General features: G+C 38.6%; 2 protein-coding genes across 3 annotated transcripts in view; both read right to left on the bottom strand.

Moving 5' to 3' along the window:
- Positions 1-3245: 3245 nt before the first annotated feature.
- On the bottom strand, positions 3246-4495 carry LOC137962096 (small ribosomal subunit protein cS23-like). Its single transcript, XM_068808813.1, has 2 exons — positions 4162-4495; positions 3246-3791 (listed from the first exon to the last, which is right to left on the bottom strand). Exons 1-2 carry the CDS (start codon positions 4405-4407, stop codon positions 3510-3512), a joined length of 528 nt encoding a protein of 175 aa, XP_068664914.1. The 5' UTR covers positions 4408-4495; the 3' UTR covers positions 3246-3509.
- Positions 4496-4710: 215 nt separating this feature from the next.
- LOC137951882 (uncharacterized) overlaps positions 4711-11335 on the bottom strand; it is a 61896-nt gene continuing 55271 nt past the window's right edge. Inside the window, exons 11-16 of one of the 2 annotated variants that reach the window (XR_011112167.1) lie at positions 7511-7602; positions 6733-6815; positions 6037-6108; positions 5595-5720; positions 5197-5313; positions 4711-5115 (exon numbers count right to left, since the gene is read on the bottom strand). Coding sequence is in view for 1 of the 2 variants with exons in the window: in XM_068798853.1 (XP_068654954.1) it covers positions 5269-5313; positions 5595-5720; positions 6037-6108; positions 6733-6815; positions 7511-7602 (418 nt within the window). In the remaining variant the exon portion in view is untranslated. Of the gene's footprint in view, positions 5314-5594; positions 5721-6036; positions 6109-6732; positions 6816-7510; positions 7603-11335 lie in introns of both variants that reach the window. The other variant, XM_068798853.1, reaches the window with a different exon arrangement.

The following is an 11335-nucleotide window of genomic DNA, read 5'->3' as shown; positions in this document are numbered from 1 at the left end:
CTATCGCCCACCTGCAACCTCTCAATCCTCCTCCTAAATTATTTTTTATTGCAATGGCTAAAATAGATTTTACTGAATTTAGATACATGTGATTTCCTCCCCCCTCAGTGTTTAAATTCTCGCTCTTAAATTACTAGTTAAAATATAATATTTAATTTTATAATATCAATGCGGATTCAAACTTGTAGAAATTTGGGTGTATCTGACACGTGCACGTCTACGAGAGAGAAGAGTAGGAAAGCACCCCGTCCTGCAAGACGAACCACCGAGACCTCCAACCCTTGTCGTAATTCACCTATTTGTATAGAATCCTGGTAATGCCGCCCACATTCACGACAATGCCATTTGCACAACTCCCTTCAGCCACACCTGCCGAAATCTCCTCCGCGTCACAATTCGTCGTTGTTGCACCCGGAAAATTGAGCTCTGAATCGTTACTTAACTAGAAGAACGAATGCTTATTGGACCCAAATGCAGAGACTCTAGCAGAAGCATTGAGTCCAAGGGGGGTGGGACGGAGACTTCGCCTTGACAAGGACCATCGATCCGCGTCACAATTCGTCGTTGTTGCACCTGGAAAACTGAGGTCTGAATCGTTGCTTAACTAGAAGAACGAATGCTTATTGGACCCAAATGCAGAGACTCTAGCAGAAGCATTGAGTCCAAGGGGGTGGGACGGAGACTTCGCCTTGACAAGGACCATCGACGAATTTCCCTGGTCCCGGTCGATCAACATAGGCGTAGTGTAACAGAACGGATTCATCTCGCCTTACCCAACACAACCCACCCAAAATTCACAAACAAATTAGAGCCCCCAAAGAAGGAGAACCGAAGCAAGAAACACCTACTAAACAAACATAAAGTGAAGCGAAAGGAAAAAAAATCCTAAAAAATCCATCTAATCTCTCACTGTCCTCACAACAAGTGCTTCCAGATTGGTGCAAAGAATGCAAAAATAAAACCCCAACATTTGAGAGATCTTCGGTGGCCGGGGATCTCAAAGAAGGAACAAACCCCAGACTAGAGACTCCAAGGATCGGCCTAGAAGGTAACCCGATCGGAGATGGATAGGACGAACCATCCGATACTTTTATTGGGAAATAACGTAGGACCAATTTTGTACAAAGGGGAGAGAAGAGTAGAGAGAGAGAGGCAAGCAGAGAGCGAGCACAAGTTAGAGGCGAGTGGAGAGCAAAGAGCGAGAACAAAAAGAGATAGTTCAACTGACATTGCACTAACGCTTTTGGGATTATTTTCCCTATTGAAAGTGAATTCACTTTCACTTACACATTGCACAACCAGGCCCTTAAGGAAGTTTTCAGTTAGGAATCGTCAATTAAGAATTTGGTATTAGAGATTGGTCCAACAGAGGTGCCATTAAACACACACAGGAGGTCAAGGCATGTAAGAGGAGAAACCATGGAGACAATGGACTCATTATAGGTCGACAAAAACAATTTGGAGAGAAAACACAGATAAAACAAGTTTCTTTAGGGTTTAGGGTTTAAATAATATAGTTGGTGGTGACGATGAGAAACCCTGCATTAGAATTAACCTTGAATAGCTGTTGCAAGTTGAAGTGGCATTATTTCCTTGCATCTATACGCTCGTAGAAGCGATCCAAGTACTAAGGGTAACCAGGCGATACCTTTCCCCAATCTGAATCTGTGATTGTTTTTTCGAACTTTTCGAGAACCTTTTAACCATGGCCTCAACACTACACTGACAAGAAGACCATCGCGGAGCAAAACGAACATATAAATACCCCTGCATGTGAATTAGATGAATTTCTTGCAAGGACAATCAATTGAGAAACAGGAGCCAAGAAGACGCCTATAAATGGCTGAATTTGTCACTCACCAACAAGGAAGAAAGTGCAGCTCCAGGAGAAGAGTCTGACCTCGTTACTAGAGTACTAATCACTTATTTCTCATCTCCTTTTGATTGAAAACAGTCCTCACAGGCGGCAGGCTCCCTTCGATCAGGCACTGGTTCCCTTCGAGCAGGTTTAAGGATTCCTTTAATGAAAAAGAGAAAAAAAAAAAAAAGTACAGAAGCAGTGTAGGTCAACCAAAGAACTCATCTTACATCCAGCTGCCCCTAGGTTGCCATCAATCACCTGTCCAGAAAGGGAATTGAGGTAGCAACACTTAGCTTGCAGCCGAGTCTATCAAACTAATCCGAGTTTGTTTACCAATGAAATCGAAAGGTTGGAGGATCTCACTCCACAAAAGGTTTGATTTTTTTTGCCTTTTGTGGATTCAATTGGGTATGAACAAAACACTAATTCTTCCATCAGGAAAGATTGTTGAAATGCTACTATGACTAACAAAAATTCTACAAGCATACTAGAAAAGACTCGATCCAAATCATCAATATTCATTTTGTTGAGCATCTCATAGTAAATAATCTTGCATGAAATCAAAGATTCACAAGTACTCAAGCTTTACATGAAAGAGGAAAAAACAGAAAATAACAAGTAGCTGTGCTGAAGTGGCAATTTTGCAAGGAGTCAGGAGTGAAAGCAGTTGATCCACAGAAACAAAATGCAACTAGTTGGCACCCACTTTTGGTATAAAAAAAAAAAGGGTAGAAGAAATTCTAATAGGGTCAGCAATTCCATTAAAAAAATGATCGGAAAGAAAGAAAGTGATGGAGATAAGCTCAAGAACAAAAGGAAGCAGCAAATCAGAAGCATGAAATTACCCAAATGATAATGCTACTGTTAGTCTCTCACTTCTTAATCTCAGAAATAAATTTCAGGCTGACATTATTCAATGTGCTTCTGCAGCTCCACTCAAGTGAGCTCTTATAGCCTACTCATCATAATCCAAAATTTAATCTTATTAAGCAAGATGAAAAATAGATCACCCAAATAGAATCCAAATTTAGATGAATAAATTAAATTAAATGTTAGCCAATGTTTACCTAAATGAAGAGCCTTCTACTTTTCAATGGAGATAAAAGCTTCCCTTTGGGCTTGATCGCCCAGCCTAGCATTTTCATAAGTGATTTGGGGTGAAATGCCAAAGATCAAGACAGTGAATTTTACAATGATCCCTAAAGTTAAGAAACACCATATTGGCTCCAAACAAAGAAGCAAATTCCTCACAGACTGTCCCATCCAAAAATAAGTAAATAAACAAATGAAAATCACAGATTAGTATGGGATTGCTCTCAAGAAGGAATGCGGTTTTCTTTTCTTACTTTTATAAGCATTTCCTCCTGTTGCTACATTATGTTCATTCTATAATCATGAGTGTGCATATAGCTGTGAACCCCAAGCCCAGAAAGGCAAAAGAGTCAGGATTGACCATTACATAAGCAAATACCTATGTTCCAAATCAGAATTCTTTCTGAAAGGTAACTCAGAGAAAATGCAATTTTGACTGGAGAAATTAAATACAAGCAAACCTGAAACTAATCTAAAGTTACAACAACAGAAACTATGTTACAATAAGGATAAACTGTCACAGATTAAATTAGAAAATCGACAAATAACGATATATTTACGTCAAGTTTCCGCCACTCTGCTGCCACAAGTTAATTATGTCAGTAGCCTGATTGAGAAGGACGATCATCCGCTTCTGAGAAATCCATGGCTTGCTCTCGAGCTTGGACTTAAGCTCTTCCCATGCATCTTTTCTGGGCCAAAAGTAGTAAGGACTTAGCGGGACTGTTCCATGACCAGGTATAACTTGGTCTAGTGCGAGACCAATATTTTTCTCCATCCATATGAACTTCAAAACAAGCCTTGGTTTCTCCATTGGCTTCACAACTACTCCAAGCTTCTGCAGATTTAACGAAAACAGGATATTGAAGTCCAAGATGAACACCCAGATAGGTATGCCACAATAACCAGATTTCGTTTAAAACCCTAAAGTCAGTGAAAAGAAAAGCGAAACTTGCAAGGAACAGAAATAATAATCCAATAATCCGGAAAAAAAAATAGAAACAGATTCAAAGAGTATGAATGTAAGAACGGAAAACACTAAGTCAGTGACGGCTGATGGAATGTTGAGTCTGCCACATCGAAACTGTGAAGCCCGCCGGGTAGAGGGGTGAAGAGAACAAAGAACAATAGAAGATAAATTGCATTTGAGAGCTATAACGCAATAAGTAATATAAAGTAAAGAAATGAAAAGAAAAGGCCTCCTTTACTTCTTCGGGCTCGGATACTTCTGAGACTTCGGAGCTCTCTTCGACCGCTTCAGCTGCTGCTGTTGCTACTCTCACTTCCCTCCTCGTTGGTCTCGATCTTATCTTCAAAACAGACGAAAATTTCACAGAAGACGACGGTTTGAGCTTGAGAGATCCCGAGGCATTATAGAGCGAATTGCAGGGGAGCTTCTGAGAAGGGAAAGATGAAGGCGATTGAGCGAATGGAACAACATTGGTTGCCGCCATTGCCTGCGCACGCACGGTTCCGCACTTCCGGATAAGGAACTGCGCTATTTCGAGGGTTTTTTACTCGTTCTAAGCGGGTAACCTTGAACCAGTGTGAACAACGTGGAAGCCCGCAACCTTAAATCACTGTGAACAGGGTTAAGATTCTTTTTTTTTTTTTTAAAAAAAGGGTCATATGTAAGAGGATCTCATTAAAATAAAACGAATACAGTTTATCTGTTTACGATGCTCTCACTTTTTCCATTTTCAATAAATCAAATCTCACCAGGAGCAAAGTCCCAATTTCAATCTCTTCGTGGCAGATTCCAAATAATTCTCTCAGAAAAGTAAAATTCGACCCTAATGTATAAAATTTCAATCTCACCCTCGAGATTATTTATTCAAACTGGGAATGCAATGGGAAATTCTGTTATTCATCAGTGACTCAAAAACTCCGTATCAAATCATTGTACAAAGCATACAAAACCAAAGCTTCCAAGCTATAGGGGAAGCTCATTTTTCCTGAATTTACAGCATTTCAACCACATCGACTTACAAAAAAATTTCCTCACAAAATTATATAGTTTAGCCACCCGGTACCATATTCAGATTCAAAATCCTGAAAAACCCCGAGATGAGATGTTTTCAAGATTAAGCAGCTGTGCTTCGTTTCCAGGGTGTAAATAGAAACTGCACCAAACTCCAGTCCGAGCTACACCCTCTTCAGTCCTGCGCAGCTCAAACCCACTTTGTCAGACAAAGTTCACATCAAGTTCTTGGGGAGTGGATGGTCCATGAACCAGAAAGTACGTTTGATGAAGAAGTGCCAGACAAATATCCATCAACTTCGGGTAAATATAATACTGGAGTAGAGCAACTCTATCACTCATTTTCGTCACTGGACTCCTCCTCTGCTTCCTTCAGCCACTGCACACCCATATTCCACATACAAATAAGGCATTCAGCTCTAAATAGGTATATTATCTTTAATTGAGAAGATCTTATAAAAACAACAGAAGTTTCAAATAATGCAGAACCCAAATATAAGAATTGCCCCTAGAAGGCATGGTGTTGAATACAAGAGCTTGCTAGAAAGTTTGCCAAAGAGTTTGCAGCTCTCTAGCACCAAATATTTTTCTACAATGGAAACTTTCCTCCTAATTAGTTATATATGGCAAATAATCATAAATACAGATCACTACTCGTACCTGGATAAAAGTTGCTGATTGCTTAAGAAAGATCTTGTCTGATTCATCTGCTCCCGCTTTCTCAGAAGCCCAGGACAAGATAGCAGGTTCTGTTACAATTTCCTGGTCATACAACTCTTCTAGAATCTGTGAATGAGAGCAACAATAAACTCCAATTCAATTCAATTCAATACCATAAAAGAAAAAAAAAAAAAAAAGGGATTCGGGATTTAAAGGAACCAATTGAAATTCTGCACAAAAAGCACTAAAAGAATACAAAAATTAGGATATATTATTGTTGATTCTTGGTAAACCTTGATTAAATAGTAAATGTGTATTAAAGACATCATTGTTAACATTGATGATCCTAGTAAAGTTTTTGTTGATTGATAGATCTAGCTGATGATTGTGTGTGTGAGAGGGATTAAATTTTGAAGTAATTTCCACCACGTGTTCGACATACCTTTGAAAATAATGGAGAAAACTCTTTGGCAGACTCCGAGCTCATCTCTTCAAGCTTCATTATAATTTCAACCTGGAAAACCAGAAAAGCAAGAATACCTAGATCAGGGTAAAATGAAACAAAAAAACGAAAAAGAAAAAAAAGGAAAGAAATTGTGTATCCAACTTACCGACTTCAAAATGTCAAATCATGTGAAACTATATACTACTCAAAATGCCAATGATCAATAAGTACAGAAAAGGCCAATGAAAAAAAGATTTTAATTCCTTATTGCAGACAGGATCCTGACAGTAGTAGTTTCCATCCTAATACTTGAGTTGAGATAATTACACAAATACTCTTCTTCTTCAACTGTAACTATACACAATGATAAGAAACTGAGATGAACTATACCAAAATAAATATAGAACTGAAGAAAAGAAAGGAAATGAAGAATTCTTTTTTTCTTTGAATGGTGAAAGGGGAATGACGAATTCACCCCATGAGTGAAAAAAAAAGTCAATTAGAAACATTTGATAAATAAAACAAGGAATGGAATTTAAATAGCTAAGCAGGGGGCATCTGATGATAAGAGTAGTTCAAATTGATTAAGAATTGACTAGTTTAGGGCACTTAGAACTCAAAAACACAATCTATAGCAGAAAAAAACAATGAGATAGGAACCCATAACCACTAGTTGTAAGACTCGTGACAAACCTTATCATCCATATCTTGACAGAAATGCTTCAAAAGGCCCTTCCATCTGCTGAGCACATTCCTTACATTGAGAAACAGTTCTCCTGAGATAGTAGTTCAATACAGAGTCAAACTTGTGAGTTCTATTGTTTATATATACCAGTACTAAAGAATGGAACTATGCATGAAATAAAAGGAGCAACAAGGATAGCCATCTTGAAATTTAGAAGTGGCAAAGGGATGGTGAACCAGTAAAAGTGTCTCAGCATGTTTTCACCCACTAACAACTACAGGCAAGGATCCTTCACCATATTCCACAAATCTTACAGAATAATGTAGCTTCCAACAGGACTACATGACAAATGGCCTTCTTCATTTTAGACGTAAAACATAGGTTGCATCAAAACTACAGTAATCTCTCATTTCCATTTTTATCGATTATCTCAACCATAAACATTGAAAAACAATGAGGCAAGGTTTGGAGATTTTCTGGGACAGATTTGCTGGTCATATCCGTGATGAGGGTGACTAGTGATTTCCTGTGTTTTCAAACACTCACCAAGTAACCTTACAAGAGTATTTAAACTAGTGCTTTCCATGGAGAACAATACTTCCAAATATTATATTTAAGTTCTTAATATAGGTCCTCCAGTCTAAGATAAAGGTTATTATAGGATCAAACTAGACAAGTTGTAAAGCAGTGGTTTAAAGCTCCTAGGACTTTTTCTGAGTATCCAAAAAGAAAAATTCAAAGCAATACCATGCAGCAGAAAATCAAAGAAAACAGATGAAACCTTACCATTGCTATTCTGGGGAGCTTCTAAAGCTAACTTCATGATTGAATAAAATACTGCCCCAACAACGTCAATAGACTCAGCATTGTAGGACATCCTAAGACAACAAACAACACGAGTAAAATTGTTAAAATAGAAAACAGAGTTTCTACAGTCATCAAGAAGTGTCACAGTTATGCCCAATCACAAGCCAGTTTCACAAAAACAGACTCAGCATATAAAAATGCAGAGAAAGAGAGTCCTGCGAACACTACTCCTGATTCTCTTACTAGCGTGTAACTTTCAGACCTTGACTGAGAGATACTCTAACTAGTGTGTATATAGTTTCATTCTTTTATTTCTGATTTTCGGCATTTTTTCTATTTTGATAGAGAGAGAGAGAGAGGTCCTAAAATAATAAAAATTAGAAAAAAGAGGACCTGAATCAACGAAATTTTAATGATGTTCATGTCAAATTAACAGCCACAGTTTAAAAGGCTAACATTACTAAGTTTGTAAAATACCAACATATACAGGCTGACAATTTGCTACCATAGATTCTTCTTCTTTTTCATTTTGATCTTGTAAAAATCAAGATTTGGGTAAAGGAAGAGGAGAAAATGAGAAGTTGGGAACTGTGCACGAATTCCCAGACTCCTTAAATAAGTGTTTTGAGTTACAAATTACAAAAATGCCCTTATACACTTAATAAACCTTAATCTCCTTATATCTCCCTAACTACGCATCCTATGTACATGAAAATTGAACCACTGATATAATTTAACATGTAGAATAAGATTACAAAAGGAAAATTAACCGCTGATGTGGTAAAATGACCGAAATACTCCTGGATATATTTTCTAACAGATCTAATTTTTTAGATCATATTGTAGTCATTCCTCTAGTGTTTTGGGTGCAATTCAGATGAAGTAAATGTTCTTGAATCTCCATGTTCCTTGGGGAATTCAGGGGGAACATAATTAGCTATACTTCAATTAGAAATCCTCCCCTTGGTTTCTGAGAAGATCTCGTTTCAGATGGATTCTTGGCTGTGCTCTCTGGCTACCTTTTGAGGATGTGAGTAGTGGAGTTTTAAGGACTGGTCCCAGTTGGCTAAACTTTCCCAGCCAAAATGCAAGCCACAGGCGGAATGGCTTCCACCTGGTCTTAATCCTATCAAACTCAACTTCAACGGTTTCTCTTAGCAATCCTGGGCCCTCTCGCTTCGGTTGTGTCTTTTGGAACTCTAGTGCTGATGTTCTTGCTCTTTTTGCTGCCCCCCTTGGCACTACTAACTCTATAGCTCTGCTGAGCTTCAAGCCCGTAGGCAAGGGCTAAACGATTTTCAGAGATCAATTTCAAAAGAAGCTTTATGTTGAAGTTGACTCCAAATATGTCATCAGCTGGTGATTGGGAACAAGGATTCACCTTGGCATCATTGGCAGCAATGTTTTGAAATTCAGGCTTTGTCTAGGTAAGTTGTCTGTATTTAGTCTTATGTTCATAGGTCGACAATTAGCGTTGCTGATTCTTTAGCCAGAGACGGGGTCACCCTCTAATCCCTCATTATAAGGGATCCCCCTATGTAATGCTCAAGTTCGCCTTTGGGCTTTAATGAAGTGCACTTAATCTATGATTTAAAAAATCCTGATATAGGTGTCCAAGTCTGTACCGAGAGAAGCAATTGACCTGAGCAAATTTTCCTATTTTCTGTCCAGTGTTGTTTGGCCCTACAGAAATGTTTGATCTTACAAATTGTCTGTTATTCACTTCTTTTAAAAAACAAAAACAAGGTTTTAATGCCACATTGGAGACAAGGCGAATAATTGAAGTGTTCCCATTGAGATTACAAAGACAATTTGATGAGTTAGGCTACTCAGTCTACTAATGACTCAATGAACATTGAGATTACCTCCATAACTAATGGGAAGAATCATTACTTTGGGAAAGGTCCATATGTGTATATACCTTATAGTTAGTTCATGGTAATATCAGTTAGATTCTACAACATGCATCTGCAGAGAAAATGAAGTCTGATGAGTGGGCCAGAAAACAGTAAGGTGCCTGTAGCTTACTAATAGAAATGAACCTCATATGGAGCTATTTTAAGTTTATCAGGAATGCTGTTCAGAAGATTTACAGTTACGGAAAGAATTGGTGAGCATCTATGATTTACAACTATCCACTAGGGGTAAAGAGTCTTAAGTAAAAAGTATAGAACCTCAAGGATCTACGTGTTATTATCTGGATGCTGACGGTGGATGTATTTCAGGCCAGATATTACCTCTTTTTGAGAATAATCGTACTTCAGTTCCTAGTGTAAAATTCTTACCCCAGACATGCCTCCTTCACTCCCTCCAATCATTATGGAAGATGATCAAGTTATTAAAATTGTAAAATAACCACATGAGATGACATTGGCAAATCACCACTACGGCTGATGGCAGTCTTTCCACTCAGCCATCCCTGTGTTGCAAAGATCCATGTCTCGCATTTTTTCACCTACTTCTTCATGTACATATATTCTTTCTGAACTTGATTTCCCATTACTTTTGGGAAGGTGTAAGATCTAGTACTTGTAAAGAAAGTGTATGACTTGTCATCCACTGTCAGCTGTTGTTTCCTTTGCTCCCTTACCATAAAGATGTAGCTTTGTCATTGTTTTTAACTTAACTCATTTCAAAGAGGCCATGAATCATCCTAGGCGGAGGATGGCCTTTGGTGGATGAGATATAGGCATTAGAATCTCTTCACACGTGAACCATTGCAGATGCTTTAGACGGTACAGAGATTCCATTGGGTATTCATCATCAAGAAATAACTGAGTGGTAGGGGTGGCATCGAACCAAGCCGGTTCGCGAGCGGCTCGAGCTTGGCTCGGTTTGATTCGGTTTATCTGGATCTTGAACCAAGTTTGAGATCCAGATCAGGCTCGTTTAAGTTAACGAGCTGAGCTCAACTGAACATGGTTCGGTTCGAAAGCTCACGAGCCGGCTCATTAACTTAACAAGGGCCCGAGCGCAAAGGCGGGAGCCGGGAGTCTTCGAGTTTCGACTCTTCAAAATTCGAGACATCGAAATTTCGACTCTTCGTCTTTCGTTCTTAAACGTGGAGGCGGGAGCCAGGAGGTGTCTTCGACTCTTTAAGACTTCAAGATTTTGAGACTTTCGAGTTTCAATTCTTCGTCTTTCATTCTTACTTCTCGGGAATCAGGGGGAATAGGGAAAGTCGGCGTTCGGCAAGCGACGGTTGAACAAAAATAGGGATTTGGGGGGAAGATCGATTTCGTTTTCTTATTTTTCATTCTTCCTCGCTGACGGAAGTGACTGAACAGAGGCAAGTTCTTTTAATCTTAATCTTCTGGTTTTTTTTTTCGTCGCCAACGTAGCAGACTAACAATGATTTTTTTTTTCATATTTATCTTCTGTATTTCAATATTTATCTTCAATCTCTCATTAAAACTGCTATGGACAAACGCCTCATGCTGTATTAGGAGCTTCTTCCCACTCATTTCTCAGAGGTAATGATTCTCACCCAACTGTTGATTTTTTTGTTTTTAGCTCTTACCGTTCTGTTAATTTTTCTGTTTTTCCACTGTATTATTTTCTTGGGCGTTTTAACTGTTTGCCAAACAATTCAACAATCCTCAGAAGTCACCACTGCTAGAAATTTGTAGACTGTAGTTTAATCGCATTGTGTTTCGAGCTCTCAATTACAGAGGAGACATCAACCATTTTATATCATGATCATCAAGCATCAGCTCTTCTTCTTAGTTCTTACATTTCAGCACTTGCAGAAGTATTGATTAGGGAGTACCAGAAAGATTATTCTGGTTCATATCTTTGTATGGT

The sequence above is a fragment of the Aristolochia californica genome, unplaced genomic scaffold, assembly GCF_029961685.1.
Source record: "Aristolochia californica isolate CCGP_79_NKW_82.1479 unplaced genomic scaffold, dmAriCali1.0.hap1 SCAF_1, whole genome shotgun sequence".
Classification (NCBI taxonomy): domain Eukaryota; kingdom Viridiplantae; phylum Streptophyta; class Magnoliopsida; order Piperales; family Aristolochiaceae; genus Aristolochia; species Aristolochia californica.
The sequence above is the reverse complement of the archived record's forward strand: the minus strand, read 5'-3'. Positions and strand labels throughout refer to the sequence as shown.

Coding starts and splice junctions, on each gene's coding strand:
- LOC137962096 (XM_068808813.1), bottom strand. CDS start 4,407: ATGGCGGCAACCAATGTTGTTCCATTCGCTCAATCGCCTTCATCTTTC. Junction 3,792..4,161: donor AAGTATCCGAGCCCGAAGAA/GTAAAGGAGGCC, acceptor TTAAATCTGCAG/AAGCTTGGAGTAGTTGTGAA.